The sequence below is a fragment of the Oncorhynchus mykiss genome, chromosome 26 (genome assembly GCF_013265735.2).
Source record: "Oncorhynchus mykiss isolate Arlee chromosome 26, USDA_OmykA_1.1, whole genome shotgun sequence".
NCBI lineage: Eukaryota > Metazoa > Chordata > Actinopteri > Salmoniformes > Salmonidae > Oncorhynchus > Oncorhynchus mykiss.
Window position 1 is genome coordinate 1,723,261 of NC_048590.1, and position 17,344 is coordinate 1,740,604.

General features: G+C 49.0%; 1 protein-coding gene across 9 annotated transcripts in view; it reads right to left on the bottom strand.

Moving 5' to 3' along the window:
* Window positions 1-315: 315 nt before the first annotated feature.
* Window positions 316-17,344, bottom strand: part of LOC110516400 (GATOR complex protein WDR59) — a 61,271-nt gene continuing 44,242 nt past the window's right edge. For 3 of the 9 annotated variants that reach the window (XM_036964338.1, XM_036964337.1, XM_036964340.1), the window contains 8 exons: window positions 17,062-17,195; window positions 15,760-15,841; window positions 13,018-13,130; window positions 10,148-10,292; window positions 9,889-9,970; window positions 6,643-6,763; window positions 6,263-6,405; window positions 316-893 (listed from right to left, as the gene is read on the bottom strand). In XM_036964338.1, the coding sequence (XP_036820233.1) occupies window positions 658-893; window positions 6,263-6,405; window positions 6,643-6,763; window positions 9,889-9,970; window positions 10,148-10,292; window positions 13,018-13,130; window positions 15,760-15,841; window positions 17,062-17,195 (1,056 nt within the window). In that variant the 3' untranslated portion in view covers window positions 316-657. The other 6 variants (XM_036964339.1, XR_005039878.1, XM_036964342.1 and 3 more) reach the window with 6 other exon arrangements.

Below are 17,344 nucleotides of genomic sequence, written 5' to 3' on the forward strand. Positions count from 1 at the left end.
ATTTCACTGTGAGGTCTACTACACCTGTTGTATTCATCATTTCACTGTGAGGTCTACACCTGTTGTAATCGGTGCATGTCACAAATAAAATCAGATGTGATTATGGCATGAATATATCTGCCATCCATGGCACCATACGGTCGTAGTGCGTCACCCCACGGACCTCCCGGTCGCGGCCGGTTACAGCAGTATTATGTATTATTTGTATTAGTATTATGGCATGAATATATCTGCCATCCATGGCACCATACGGTCGTTGCATACCTTTCATCTGTTGCTAAGTGACAGGACCAGTGAGTTTCAGACACACAACAGTTTGTATTCAAGTATTCAATCAGATGTTTATTGTGTGGAGGAACATCGAGTCAAGGCATTAAGGCCTTCATAACAACCTCTACCTCAGCATTACATTATACAACCTCTCCAGACCACAGCGACTAAATGAATGGACTGCTGTGTGTGTGTGTGTGTGTACATGTGTTTTAGTTGGGTTAAATGTCCGTCAAACCCCCTGCTTTTAGACGTGTGTGTTTGTGTGTGTGTGTGTGTGTGTGAGTGAGTGTGTCTGCATCAGTCTGTGTCTCAGCGTCTCTCTCAGAAGGTGCTCTGTAGCAGACAGTGTGTGTGTATATGTGAGTCTGTGTCCCAGCGTCTCTCTCAGAAGGTGCTCTGTAGCAGACAGTGGCAGCCACAGCCTGTGGGACATTCGTCCTGTGTTCTGAACCACTCCATCATGTGGGAGGTGTGCCCCCCGTGACCACAACTCAGACAGAAGTTAGAGGAGCCTCGGACAGCCACGTGACAGATGGCACACTGGAAGGTGAAGCGCTTACACACAGCACACTGAGTCCCCCGCACCTGGCTACGACAATGGCAGCAGTACACACCAAACTCTGAAGAGAGGGGGAGAGAGAGGAGGAGAAGAAGGAGAGGGGGTGGATGGAGAGAGGGGGGAGGAGGAGAGGGGAGGAAAAGGGAGAGGAGGTGGTGGTGAAGGAGAGGGGGTGGATGGAGAGAAGGGGGAGGAGGAGAGGAGAAGAAGGGAGGGAAGGAGGAGAGGGGTTGGATGGAGAGAGGAGGGAGAAGTTAGAGGAGGAGGAGAGGGGTTGGATGGAGAGAAGAGGGAGGAGGAGGAGAGGGGTTGGATGGAGAGAGGAGGGAGGAGGAGGAGAGGGGGTAGATGGAGAGAGGAGGGAGGAGGAGGAGAGGGGGTGGATGGAGAGAGGAGGGAGGAGGAGGAGAGGAGGTGGATGGAGAGAGGAGGGAGGAGGAGGAGAGGGGTTAGATGGAGAGAAGAGGGGGTAGATGGAGAGAGGAGGGAGGAGGAGGAGAGGGGGTGGATGGAGAGAGGAGGGAGGAGGAGGAGAGGAGGTGGATGGAGAGAGGAGGGAGGAGGAGGAGAGGGGTTAGATGGAGAGAAGAGGGGGTAGATGGAGAGAGGAACCAAATGGAGTCAGTAATCAATTCAAAGCTCAGAGTTAATCTCTATTGATGACCTCTCTCAGTACAAACACAACTCTTCGGGCTCCATTCATCCGTACTGTGGAAGTTCAGAGCTATGGCTCCATTCATCCGTACCGTGGAAGTTCAGAGCTATGGCTCCATTCAGCCGTACCGTGGAAGTTCAGAGCTATGGCTCCATTCAGCCGTACCGTGGAAGTTCAGAGCTATGGCTCCATTCAGCCGTACCGTGGAAGTTCAGAGCTATGGCTCCATTCAGCCGTACCGTGGAAGTTCAGAGCTATGGCTCCATTCATCCGTACCGTGGAAGTTCAGAGCTATGGCTCCATTCATCCGTACCGTGGAAGTTCAGAGCTATGGCTCCATATCAATTTAAAGGCAATGTTCCAGCAAAGACTGCATTCACGGTAAACACTGCATATATCAGCTCAATCATAAATTACCTTTAGAATTTAATTGAGACTGGGGTTGAATGGGGCCCTTCCTCTCTATCTGAGAGGTATATTACAGAGGGTTGAATGGGGCCCTTCCTCTCTATCTGACAGGTATATTACAGAGGGTTGAATGGGGCCCTTCCTCTCTATCTGAGAGGTACATTACAGAGGGTTGAATGGGGCCCTTCCTCTCTATCTGAGAGGTATATTACAGAAGGTTGAATGGGGCCCTTCCTCTCTATCTGACAGGTATATTACAGAGGGTTGAATGGGGCCCTTCCTCTCTATCTGAGAGGTATATTACAGAGGGTTGAATGGGGCCCTTCCTCTCCATCTGAGAGGTATATTACAGAGGGTTGAATGGGGCCCTTCCTCTCTATCTGACAGGTATATTACAGAGGGTTGAATGGGGCCCTTCCTCTCTATCTGAGAGGTATATTACAGAGGGTTGAATGGGGCCCTTCCTCTCTATCTGAGAGGTATATTACAGAGGGTTGAATGGGGCCCTTCCTCTCTATCTGAGAGTTATATTACAGAGGGTTGAATGGGGCCCTTCCTCTCTATCTGAGAGGTATATTACAGAGGGTTGAATGGGGCCCTTCCTCTCTATCTGAGAGGTATATTACAGAGGGTTGAATGGGGCCCTTCCTCTCTATCTGAGAGGTATATTACAGAGGGTTGAATGGGGCCCTTCCTCTCTATCTGAGAGGTATATTACAGAGGGTTGAATGGGGCCCTTCCTCTCTATCTGAGAGGTATATTACAGAGGGTTGAATGGGGCCCTTCCTCTCTATCTGACAGGTATATTACAGAGGGTTGAATGGGGCCCTTCCTCTCTATCTGACAGGTATATTACAGAGGGTTGAATGGGGCCCTTCCTCTCTATCTGAGAGGTATATTACAGAGGGTTGAATGGGGCCCTTCCTCTCTATCTGACAGGTATATTACAGAGGGTTGAATGGGGCCCTTCCTCTCTATCTGACAGGTATATTACAGAGGGTTGAATGGGGCCCTTCCTCTCTATCTGACAGGTATATTACAGAGGGTTGAATGGGGCCCTTCCTCTCTATCTGAGAGGTATATTACAGAGGGTTGAATGGGGCCCTTCCTCTCTATCTGAGAGGTATATTACAGAGGGTTGAATGGGGCCCTTCCTCTCTATCTGAGAGGTATATTACAGAGGGTTGAATGGGGCCCTTCCTCTCTATCTGACAGGTATATTACAGAGGGTTGAATGGGGCCCTTCCTCTCTATCTGAGAGGTATATTACAGAGGGTTGAATGGGGCCCTTCCTCTCTATCTGATTGGTATATTACAGAGGGTTGAATGGGGCCCTTCCTCTCTATCTGACAGGTATATTACAGAGGGTTGAATGGGGCCCTTCCTCTCTATCTGAGAGGTATATTACAGAGGGTTGAATGGGGCCCTTCCTCTCTATCTGAGAGGTATATTACAGAGGGTTGAATGGGGCCCTTCCTCTCTATCTGAGAGGTATATTACAGAGGGTTGAATGGGGCCCTTCCTCTCTATCTGAGAGGTATATTACAGAGGGTTGAATGGGGCCCTTCCTCTCTATCTGACAGGTATATTACAGAGGGTTGAATGGGGCCCTTCCTCTCTATCTGACAGGTATATTACAGAGGGTTGAATGGGGCCCTTCCTCTCTATCTGAGAGTTATATTACAGAGGGTTGAATGGGGCCCTTCCTCTCTATCTGAGAGGTATATTACAGAGGGTTGAATGGGGCCCTTCCTCTCTATCTGAGAGGTATATTACAGAGGGTTGAATGGGGCCCTTCCTCTCTATCTGAGAGGTATATTACAGAGGGTTGAATGGGGCCCTTCCTCTCTATCTGAGAGGTATATTACAGAGGGTTGAATGGGGCCCTTCCTCTCTATCTGAGAGGTATATTACAGAGGGTTGAATGGGGCCCTTCCTCTCTATCTGAGAGGTATATTACAGAGGGTTGAATGGGGCCCTTCCTCTCTATCTGACAGGTATATTACAGAGGGTTGAATGGGGCCCTTCCTCTCTATCTGACAGGTATATTACAGAGGGTTGAATGGGGCCCTTCCTCTCTATCTGAGAGGTATATTACAGAGGGTTGAATGGGGCCCTTCCTCTCTATCTGAGAGGTATATTACAGAGGGTTGAATGGGGCCCTTCCTCTCTATCTGAGAGGTACATTACAGAGGGTTGAATGGGGCCCTTCCTCTCTATCTGAGAGGTATATTACAGAGGGTTGAATGGGGCCCTTCCTCTCTATCTGAGAGGTATATTACAGAGGGTTGAATGGGGCCCTTCCTCTCTATCTGAGAGGTATATTACAGAGGGTTGAATGGGGCCCTTCCTCTCTATCTGACAGGTATATTACAGAGGGTTGAATGGGGCCCTTCCTCTCTATCTGAGAGGTATATTACAGAGGGTTGAATGGGGCCCTTCCTCTCTATCTGAGAGGTATATTACAGAGGGTTGAATGGGGCCCTTCCTCTCTATCTGAGAGGTATATTACAGAGGGTTGAATGGGGCCCTTCCTCTCTATCTGACAGGTATATTACAGAGGGTTGAATGGGGCCCTTCCTCTCTATCTGAGAGGTATATTACAGAGGGTTGAATGGGGCCCTTCCTCTCCATCTGAGAGGTATATTACAGAGGGTTGAATGGGGCCCTTCCTCTCTATCTGAGAGGTATATTACAGAGGGTTGAATGGGGCCCTTCCTCTCTATCTGAGAGGTATATTACAGAGGGTTGAATGGGGCCCTTCCTCTCTATCTGACAGGTATATTACAGAGGGTTGAATGGGGCCCTTCCTCTCTATCTGAGAGGTATATTACAGAGGGTTGAATGGGGCCCTTCCTCTCTATCTGAGAGGTATATTACAGAGGGTTGAATGGGGCCCTTCCTCTCTATCTGACAGGTATATTACAGAGGGTTGAATGGGGCCCTTCCTCTCTATCTGACAGGTATATTACAGAGGGTTGAATGGGGCCCTTCCTCTCTATCTGACAGGTATATTACAGAGGGTTGAATGGGGCCCTTCCTCTCTATCTGACAGGTATATTACAGAGGGTTGAATGGGGCCCTTCCTCTCTATCTGACAGGTATATTACAGAGGGTTGAATGGGGCCCTTCCTCTCTATCTGACAGGTATATTACAGAGGGTTGAATGGGGCCCTTCCTCTCTATCTGACAGGTATATTACAGAGGGTTGAATGGGGCCCTTCCTCTCTATCTGAGAGGTATATTACAGAGGGTTGAATGGGGCCCTTCCTCTCTATCTGAGAGGTACATTACAGAGTTATAGTACTATCTATCTAGGAGACTCACCCTGGTATACCATCTATCTAGGAGACTCACCCTGGTATACTATATATCTAGGAGACTCACCCTGGGATACCATCTATCTAGGATACTCACCCTGGGATACAATCTATCTAGGAGACTCACCCTGGTATACCATCTATCTAGGAGACTCACCCTGGTATACCATCTATCTAGGAGACTCACCCTGGGAAACCATCTATCTAGGAGACTCACCATCTATCTAGGAGACTCACCCTGGTATACCATCTATCTCGGAGACTCACCCTGGTATACCATCTATCTCGGAGACTCGCCCTGGTATACTATCTATCTAGGAGACTCACCCTGGTATAATATAGATCTAGGAGACTCACCCTGGTATACCATCTATCTAGGAGACTCACCCTGGTATACTATCTATCTAGGAGACTCACCCTGGTATAATATCGATCTAGGAGACTCACCCTGGTATAATATCGATCTAGGAGACTCACCCTGGTATACCATCTATCTAGGAGACTCACCATCTATCTAGGAGACTCACCCTGGGATACCATCTATCTAGGAGACTCACCATCTATCTAGGAGACTCACCCTGGGATACTATCTATCTAGGAGACTCACCCTGGGATACCATCTATCTAGGAGACTCACCATCTATCTAGGAGACTCACCCTGGGATACTATCTATCTAGGAGACTCACCCTGGGATACTATCTATCTAGGAGACTCACCCTGGGATACCATCTATCTAGGAGACTCACCATCTATCTAAGAGACTCACCCTGGGATACTATCTATCTAGGAGACTCACCATCTATCTAGGAGACTCACCCTGGGATACTATCTATCTAGGAGACTCACCATCTATCTAGGAGACTCACCCTGGTATACCATCTATCTAGGAGACTCACCCTGGTATACTATCTATCTAGGAGACTCACCCTGGTATACCATCTATCTAGGAGACTCACCCTGGTATACCATCTATCTAGGAGACTCACCCTGGTATACTATCTATCTAGGAGACTCGCCCTGGTATACCATCTATCTAGGAGACTCACCGATGCCTTTGTGAGGTTCAGGAGGACAGGATGTAAACTTGAGGACCTCGGCTCTCTTGTCCTTCAGCCCCCATCGATGGAGGATCTCCCCGTAACACTTCTTAAAGTCATCAAACTGCATGGTGTTGGCTGGGTCCAGCAGCCTGAGAGGGTAGAGAGAGAGAGAGAACCGGAGATCTAGAACAGATAAGAGACTGCCCCATGTTCCTATTGGTGCTGGTTCAGAACCGGTCCTAGGTAAGATGGCCGACATGTTGGTCCATTCTGACGCAGACATCAGCCTCTCTGTTGTTTCTCGTGTATGTCTATGAAGAAAACATTGGGTTGTCTTTGTTTATGTGTGTTTTTCTAACGTCTAATTCTGGACTCGACTCAGTGACCTTTTATTCATGTCGTGTTGTTCTCTCTCTCGCTCGCGGGGGTCTGTGTACATCTGGTTGGCGTAGCGATAGTCGTCAGGCGAGGACTCCCCCAAGGGAGGGACGTGCTCCGGATCTCGACCTAATGAAATAGACAGATCTCCTTTTACACAGATGGCTACATGTCATTGACACTGGGTATCTATGGAGAATATTAGCAGGTTAGACTGTATGTTCCACAGGAAGCAGCAGGTTAGACTGTATGTTCCACAGGAAGCAGCAGGTTAGACTGTATGTTCCACAGGAAGCAGCAGGTTAGACTGTATGTTCCACAGGAAGCAGCAGGTTAGACTGTATGTTCCACAGGAAGCAGCAGGTTAGACTGTATGTTCCACAGGAAGCAGCAGATATGACTGTATGTTCAACAGGAAGCAGCAGGTTAGACTGTATGTTCCACAGGAAGCAGCAGGTTAGACTGTATGTTCCACAGGAAGCAGCAGGTTAGACTGTATGTTCAACAGGAAGCAGCAGGTTAGACTGTATGTTCCACAGGAAGCAGCAGGTTAGACTGTATGTTCCACAGGAAGCAGCAGGTTAGACTGTATCTTCCACAGGAAGCAGCAGGTTAGACTGTATGTTCCACAGGAAGCAGCAGGTTAGACTGTATGTTCCACAGGAAGCAGCAGGTTAGACTGTATGTTCCACAGGAAGCATCAGGTTAGACTGTATGTTCCACAGGAAGCAGCAGGTTAGACTGTATGTTCCACAGGAAGCAGCAGGTTAGACTGTATGTTCCACAGGAAGCAGCAGATTAGACTGTATGTTCCACAGGAAGCAGCAGGTTAGACTGTATGTTCCACAGGAAGCAGCAGGTTAGACTGTATGTTCCACAGGAAGCAGCAGGTTAGACTGTATGTTCCACAGGAAGCAGCAGGTTAGACTGTATGTTCCACAGGAAGCAGCAGGTTAGACTGTATGTTCCACAGGAAGCAGCAGATTAGACTGTATGTTCCACAGGAAGCAGCAGGTTAGACTGTATGTTCCACAGGAAGCAGCAGGTTAGACTGTATGTTCAACAGGAAGCAGCAGGTTAGACTGTATGTTCCACAGGAAGCAGCAGGTTAGACTGTATGTTCCACAGGAAGCAGCAGGTTAGACTGTATGTTCCACAGGAAGCAGCAGGTTAGACTGTATGTTCCACAGGAAGCAGCAGGTTAGACTGTATGTTCCACAGGAAGCAGCAGATTAGACTGTATGTTCCACAGGAAGCAGCAGGTTAGACTGTATGTTCCACAGGAAGCAGCAGGTTAGACTGTATGTTCCACAGGAAGCAGCAGGTTAGACTGTATGTTCCACAGGAAGCAGCAGGTTAGACTGTATGTTCCACAGGAAGCAGCAGGTTAGACTGTATGTTCCACAGGAAGCAGCAGGTTAGACTGTATGTTCCACAGGAAGCAGCAGGTTAGACTGTATGTTCCACAGGAAGCAACAGGTTAGACTGTATGTTCCACAGGAAGCAGCAGGTTAGACTGTATGTTCCACAGGAAGCAGCAGGTTAGACTGTATGCTCCACAGGAAGCAGCAGGTTAGACTGTATGTTCCACAGGAAGCAGCAGGTTAGACTGTATGCTCCACAGGAAGCAGCAGGTTAGACTGTATGTTCCACAGGAAGCAGCAGGTTAGACTGTATGTTCCACAGGAAGCAGCAGATTAGACTGTATGTTCCACAGGAAGCAGCAAGTTAGATTGTATGTTCCACAGGAAGCAGCAGGTTAGACTATGTTCCACAGGAAGCAGCAGGTTAGACTGTATGTTCCACAGGAAGCAGCAGGTTAGACTGTATGTTCCACAGGAAGCAGCAGGTTAGACTGTATGTTCCACAGGAAGCAGCAGGTTAGACTGTATGTTCCACAGGAAGCAGCAGGTTAGAATGTATGTTCCACAGGAAGCAGCAGGTTAGACTGTATGTTCCACAGGAAGCAGCAGGTTAGACTGTATGTTCCACAGGAAGCAGCAGGTTAGACTGTATGCTCCACAGGAAGCAGCAGGTTAGACTGTATGTTCCACAGGAAGCAGCAGGTTAGACTGTATGTTCCACAGGAAGCAGCAGGTTAGACTGTATGTTCCACAGGAAGCAGCAGGTTAGACTGTATGCTCCACAGGAAGCAGCAGGTTAGACTGTATGTTCCACAGGAAGCAGCGGGTTAGACTGTATGTTCCACAGGAAGCAGCAGGTTAGACTGTATGATCCACAGGAAGCAGCAGGTTAGACTGTATGTTCCACAGGAAGCAGCAGGTTAGACTGTATGTTCCACAGGAAGCAGCAGGTTAGACTGTATGTTCCACAGGAAGCAGCAGATTAGACTGTATGTTCCACAGGAAGCAGCAGGTTAGACTGTATGCTCCACAGGAAGCAGCAGGTTAGACTGTATGTTCCACAGGAAGCAGCAGGTTAGACTGTATGCTCCACAGGAAGCAGCAGGTTAGACTGTATGTTCCACAGGAAGCAGCAGGTTAGACTGTATGTTCCACAGGAAGCAGCAGGTTAGACTGTATGTTCCACAGGAAGCAGCAGGTTAGACTGTATGTTCCACAGGAAGCAGCAGGTTAGACTGTATGTTCCACAGGAAGCAGCAGGTTAGACTGTATGTTCCACAGGAAGCAGCAGGTTAGACTGTATGTTCAACAGGAAGCAGCAGGTTAGACTGTATGTTCCACAGGAAGCAGCAGGTTAGACTGTATGTTCCACAGGAAGTAGCAGGTTATATTAAATCATGACTCTCCCATGTTCCCTAACAGTTATGAAAGTTGACTGGTGATTAGGACACTTCTTTAGGGCAAAAATAGTGTACTTCAGTATAGGGATTAGGGTGTAGGCTCTGACCTAAAGTAGTGCACTATTCATTCAGCAGTATGTGGACACCCCTTCATATTAGTGGATTTGGCTATTTCAGCCACACGCGTTTCTGACAGGTATGTAAAATTGCGCACACAAGCCATGCAATCTCCATAGACAAACATTGGCAGTAGAGTGGTGGGAAGCCTTCCCAGAAGAGTGGAGGCTGTTATAGCAGCAAAGGGGGGGACCAACTCCATATTAATGCCCATCATTTTTGAATGAGATGTTGGATGAGCAGGTGTCCACATACTCTTGGTCATGTAGTGTACTAGTGAACAGGGTGCTAGTTGGGTCTCGGCGCTGGCCTCTTCTGGGGTCACTGAGGTCATACCATAAACAGCCTTTTATTTCCATCCCGGGTTACATACCGATGCTCCAGGTGGTGGTGGTGGTGGAGTCTGAGGTGCTGTAACAGGAGCCTGACGACACAGAGCTGGATGTGTAGCTGGGCTGGAGGAGAGGAGAGGAGAGGAGAGGAGAGGAGAGGAGAGGAGAGGAGAGGAGAGGCAGGGAGGGAGGGAGAATACATTTAAAAAACATTTTCAGAAAAAGGAATGGCTCCATATGCCAGACCAGGGAAAACAGTAACCAAGGTTACCCACGTTGAGGATATAAACTTTGACTTACGTATCGGGAGTGATGAGGGGGAAACAGAGAAGAGCGTTGCTGTCCATACAGAGAGAAGTAGTCCTGGGAACAGCCCTGGGTCCTGAACACACTACACAGCATGGCTAGAGTCTGGACATCACTCATCAGACTGTAGTGGTCCAGACTGGGGAGGAGAGGACAGAGGAGTCCTGAACACACTACACAGCATGGCTAGAGTCTGGACATCACTCATCAGACTGGGAGGAGGGGACAGAGGAGTCCTGAACACACTACACAGCATGGCTAGAGTCTGGACATCACTCATCAGACTGTAGTGGTCCAGACTGGGGAGGAGAGGACAGAGGAGTCCTGAACACACTACACAGCATGGCTAGAGTCTGGACATCACTCATCAGACTGGGAGGAGGGGACAGAGGAGTCCTGAACACACTACACAGCATGGCTAGAGTCTGGACATCACTCATCAGACTGTAGTGGTCCAGACTGGGGAGGAGAGGACAGAGGAGTCCTGAACACACTACACAGCATGGCTAGAGTCTGGACATCACTCATCAGACTGGGAGGAGGGGACAGAGGAGTCCTGAACACACTACACAGCATGGCTAGAGTCTGGACATCACTCATCAGACTGTAGTGGTCCAGACTGGGGAGGAGAGGACAGAGGAGTCCTGAACACACTACACAGCATGGCTAGAGTCTGGACATCACTCATCAGACTGGGAGGAGGGGACAGAGGAGTCCTGAACACACTACACAGCATGGCTAGAGTCTGGACATCACTCATCAGACTGTAGTGGTCCAGACTGGGGAGGAGAGGACAGAGGAGTCCTGAACACACTACACAGCATGGCTAGAGTCTGGACATCACTCATCAGACTGTAGTGGTCCAGACTGGGAGGAGAGGACAGAGGAGTCCTGAACACACTACACAGCATGGCTAGAGTCTGGACATCACTCATCAGACTGTAGTGGTCCAGACTGGGGAGGAGAGGACAGAGGAGTCCTGAACACACTACACAGCATGGCTAGAGTCTGGACATCACTCATCAGACTGGGAGGAGGGGACAGAGGAGTCCTGAACACACTACACAGCATGGCTAGAGTCTGGACATCACTCATCAGACTGTAGTGGTCTAGACTGGGGAGGAGGGGACAGAGGAGTCCTGAACACACTACAGAGCATGGCTAGAGTCTGGACATCACTCATCAGACTGGGAGGAGGGGACAGAGGAGTCCTGAACACACTACACAGCATGGCTAGAGTCTGGGCATCACTCATCAGACTGTAGTGGTCTAGACTGGGGAGGAGGGGACAGAGGAGTCCTGAACACACTACACAGCATGGCTAGAGTCTGGACATCACTCATCAGACTGGGAGGAGGGGACAGAGGAGTCCTGAACACACTACACAGCATGGCTAGAGTCTGGGCATCACTCATCAGACTGAGAGGAGGGGACAGAGGAGTCCTGAACACACTACACAGCATGGCTAGAGTCTGGACATCACTCATCAGACTGGGAGGAGGGGACAGAGAAGTCCTGAACACACTACACAGCATGGCTAGAGTCTGGACATCACTCATCAGACTGTAGTGGTCTAGACTGGGGAGGAGGGGACAGAGGAGTCCTGAACACACTACACAGCATGGCTAGAGTCTGGACATCACTCATCAGACTGGGAGGAGGGGACAGAGGAGTCCTGAACACACTACACAGCATGGCTAGAGTCTGGACATCACTCATCAGACTGGGAGGAGGGGACAGAGGAGTCCTGAACACACTACACAGCATGGCTAGAGTCTGGACATCACTCATCAGACTGGGAGGAGGGGACAGAGGAGTCCTGAACACACTACACAGCATGGCTAGAGTCTGGACATCACTCATCAGACTGTAGTGGTCTAGACTGGGGAGGAGGGGACAGAGGAGTCCTGAACACACTACAGAGCATGGCTAGAGTCTGGACATCACTCATCAGACTGGGAGGAGGGGACAGAGGAGTCCTGAACACACTACACAGCATGGCTAGAGTCTGGGCATCACTCATCAGACTGGGAGGAGGGGACAGAGACAGACAGAGTGTCCTAATCCCTCCAGTATATACAGTAAGTAGCCTTGTCCCAGCCACAATGGCTAATGTACAGGACACCCCCTGGACAGGACACCAGTCTCTCTCCTGTTTCTGTAGTGAGACAGCTTGATGTACAGGACACCCCCTGGGCAGGACACTAGTCTATCTCTGTAGTGAAACATCTTGATGTACAGGACACCCCCTGGACAGGACACTAGTCTGTCTCCTGTTTCTGTAGTGAGACAGCTTGATGTACAGGACACCCCCTGGACAGGACACTAGTCTGTCTCCTGTTTCTGTAGTGAGACAGCTTTATGTACCAGGACACCCCCTGGACAGGACACTAGTCTGTCTCCTGTTTCTGTAGTGAGACAGCTTGATGTACCAGGACACCCCCTGGACAGGACACTAGTCTGTCTCCTGTTTCTGTAGTGAGACAGCTTGATGTACCAGGACACCCCCTGGACAGGACACTAGTCTGTCTCCTGTTTCTGTAGTGAGACATCTTGATGTACCAGGACACCCCCTGGACAGGACACTAGTCTGTCTCCTGTTTCTGTAGTGAGACAGCTTGATGTACCAGGACACCCCCTGGTCAAACTGAATTCCTGGCGGGTCCGGTATGTTCCTGCTGGGCTTTGCCAAATCTGATCTTTTGTCCAATTGTTGTTATTTTTAATTGAGTATACAAAACATTAAGAACACCTTCCTAATATTGAGTCAGTCTATGTCATGTCAGCAGGTGTTCATAATGTTTTGTTCACTCAGTGTACATTAGTACAGTATATACAGTGTAGTATATTTGCCTGCTACTCACAGAGTCTCCAACAGGTGGCGTCCAAACGGGTGTCTGGCCCAGGGAGCGTCTGCATCAGGGTCAGAGTCAGGACTGAGTTCTAGACTGGTGGCAGCCGAGGCCAGGGCCCACACCTACAGTACACAGAGTTAACACAGGGCCCTACAGTACACAGAGTTAATACAGGGTCCTACAGTACACAGAGTTAATACAGGGCCCACACCTACAGTACACAGAGTTAATACAGGGCCCACACCTACAGTACACAGAGTTAATACAGGGCCCACACCTACAGTACACAGAGTTAATACAGGGCCCTACAGTACACAGAGTTAATACAGGGCCCTACAGTACAGAGTTAATACAGGGCCCACACCTACAGTACACAGAGTTAATACAGGGTCCTACAGTATACAGAGTTAATACAGGGCCATACAGTACACAGAGTTAATACAGGGCTCTACAGTACACAGAGTTAATACAGGGCCCTACAGTACACAGAGTTAATACAGGGCCCACACCTACAGTACACCGAGTTAATACAGGGCCCACACCTACAGTACACAGAGTTAACACAGGGTCCTACAGTACACAGAGTTAATACAGGGCCCACACCTACAGTACACAGAGTTAATACAGGGTCCTACAGTACACAGAGTTAATACAGGGCCCACACCTACAGTACACCGAGTTAATACAGGCCCCTACAGTACACAGAGTTAATACAGGGCCCACACCTACAGTACACCGAGTTAATTCAGGGCCCACACCTACAGTACACAGAGTTAATACAGGGTCCTACATTACACAGAGTTAATACAGGGCCCTACAGTACACAGAGTTAATACAGGGTCCACACCTACAGTATACAGAGTTAATACAGGGTCCTACAGTACACAGAGTTAATACAGGGCCCTACAGTACACAGAGTTAATACAGGACCCACACCTACAGTACACAGAGTTAATACAGGGTCCTACAGTACACAGAGTTAATACAGGGCCCACACCTACAGTACACCGAGTTAATACAGGGCCCTACAGTACACAGAGTTAATACAGGGCCCTACAGTACACAGAGTTAATACAGGGCCCACACCTACAGTATACAGAGTTAATACAGGGTCCTACAGTACACCGAGTTAATACAGGGCCCTACAGTACACATAGTTAATACAGGGTCCTACAGTACACAGAGTTAATACAGGGCCCTACAGTACACATAGTTAATACAGGGCCCTACAGTACACAGAGTTAATACAGGGTCCACACCTACAGTACACAGAGTTAACACCTACAGTACACAGAGCTAATACAGGGTCGCACAGTACACAGAGTTAATACAGGGTCCTACAGTACACAGAGTTAATACAGGGCCCACACCTACAGTACACAGATTTAATACAGGGCCCTACAGTACACAGAGTTAATACAGGGCCCACACCTACAGTATACAGAGTTAATACAGGGTCCTACAGTACACATAGTTAATACAGGGTCCTACAGTACACAGAGTTAATACAGGGCCCTACAGTACACAGAGTTAATACAGGGCCCTACAGTACACAGAGTTAATACAGGGTCCACACCTACAGTACACAGAGTTAACACCTACAGTACACAGAGCTAATACAGGGTCGCACAGTACACAGAGTTAATACAGGGTCCTACAGTACACAGAGTTAATACAGGGCCCACACCTACAGTACACAGAGTTAATACAGGGCCCTACAGTACACAGAGTTAATACAGGGCCCACACCTACAGTACACAGAGTTAATACAGGGTCCTACAGTACACAGAGTTAATACAGGGCCCTACAGTACACAGAGTTAATACAGGGCCCTACAGTACACAGAGTTAATACAGGGCCCTACAGTACACAGAGTTAATACAGGGCCCACACCTACAGTATACAGAGTTAATACAGGGTCCTACAGTACACAGAGTTAATACAGGGTCCTACAGTACACAGAGTTAATACAGGGCCCTACAGTACACAGAGTTAATACAGGGCCCTACAGTACACAGAGTTAATACAGGGCCCTACAGTACACAGAGTTAATACAGGGCCCTACAGTACACAGAGCTAATAACCTCTCTGATCAGTCCTACCTTAGCCACGTCTCTGATCAGTCCTACCTTAGCCACGCCTCTGATCAGTCCCCTTAGCCACGCCTCTGATCAGTCCTACCTTAGCCACGTCGCTGATCAGTCCTACCTTAGCCAAGCCTCTGATCAGTCCTACCTTAGCCACGCCTCTGATCAGTCCTACCTTAGCCACGCCTCTGATCAGTCCTACCTTAGCCACGCCTCTGATCAGTCCTACCTTAGCCACGTCGCTGATCAGTCCTACCTTAGCCACGTCGCTGATCAGTCCTACATTAGCCACGCCTCTGATCAGTCCTACCTTAGCCATGTCTCTGTCTCTCTGATCAGTCTTACCTTAGCCACGCCTCTGATCAGTCCTACCTTAGTCACGCCTTTGATCAGTCCTACCTTAGCCATGTCTCTCTCTCTGATCAGTCCTACCTTAGCCACACCTCTGATCAGTCCTACCTTAGTCACGCCTCTGATCAGTCCTACCTTAGCCATGTCTCTGTCTCTCTGATCAGTCCTACCTTAGTCACGCCTCTGATCAGTCCTACCTTAGCCATGTCTCTGTCTCTCTGATCAGTCCTACCTTAGTCACGCCTTTGATCAGTCCTACCTTAGCCATGTCTCTGATCAGTCCTACCTTAGCCACACCTCTGATCAGTCCTACCTTAGCCACGTCTCTGCGTCCCACCACCAGAGCTGCTGCTGCATTCTTCTGACACGTGTCCTGTATGTCGTTCACATTCAGACTGCAGAGGGACAAACAGACAGCACATTACAGATGTTTCAAAATGTTGGGCAAGGCATTATATTACAATATTAAGATGTCTTGAGCCTGTTACATGTACATGTATGTCTCCCCAGGGTGATGAACTCACATGTATGTCTCCCCCAGGGTGATGAACTCACATGTATGTCTCCCCAGGGTGATGAACTCACATGTATGTCTCCCCCAGGGTGATAGTTATGATCTCACATGCATGTCTCCCCCAGGGTGATGAACTCACATGTATGTCTCCCCCAGGGTGATGAAATCACATGTATGTCTCCCCAGGGTGATGAACTCACATGTATGTCTCCCCCAGGGTGATGAACTCACATGTATGTCTCCCCCAGGGTGATGAACTCACATATATGTTTCCCCAGGGTGATGAACTCACATATATGTTTCCCCAGGGTGATGAACTCACATGCATGTCTCCCCAGGGTGATGAATTCACATGTATGTCTCCCCCAGGGTGATGAACTCACATGTATGTCTCCCCCAGGGTGATGAACTCACATGTATCTTTTCCCCAGGGTGATGAACTCACATGTATGTCTCCCCCAGGGTGATGAACTCACACATATGTCTCCCCCAGGGTGATAGTTATGATCTCACATGCATGTCTCCCCCAGGGTGATGAACTCACATGTATGTCTCCCCCAGGGTGATAGTTATGATCTCACATGCATGTCTCCCCCAGGGTGATGAACTCACATGTATGTCTCCCCCAGGGTGATAGTTATGATCTCACATGTATGTCTCCCCCAGGGTGATGAACTCACATGTATCTTTTCCCCAGGGTGATGAACTCACATGTATGTCTCCCCCAGGGTGATAGTTATGATCTCACATGCATGTCTCCCCCAGGGTGATGAACTCACATGTATGTCTCCCCCAGGGTGATAGTTATGATCTCACATGCATGTCTCCCCCAGGGTGATGAACTCACATGTATGTCTCCCCCAGGGTGATAGTTATGATCTCACATGTATGTCTCCCCCAGGGTGATGAACTCACATGTATGTCTCCCGCAGGGTGATGAACTCACATGTATGTCTCCCCCAGGGTGATGAACTCACATGTATGTCTCCCCCAGGGTGATGAACTCACATGTATGTCTCCCGCAGGGTGATGAACTCACATGTATGTCTCCCCCAGGGTGATGAACTCACATGTATGTCTCCCCCAGGGTGATGAACTCACATGTATGTCTCCCCCAGGGCTTTGTGAACAGGCAGCAGACAGGAGATCTCCTGGATGATGATTTTTCCTGCCAGCTTTACGGGTCTGTTACCGTAGTCGGCTCCCTCGCGCTTCGTCTTGAACCGACGAGACTTCTGACAGACAGAAAAAGACACCAACATCACAGAACTGACCATAGATCAGGGCTATAGACACCCTGGTGTTGTAGTGAGACCAGACAGAACTGACCATAGATCAGGGCTATAGACACCCTGGTGTTGTAGTGAGACCAGACAGAACTGAC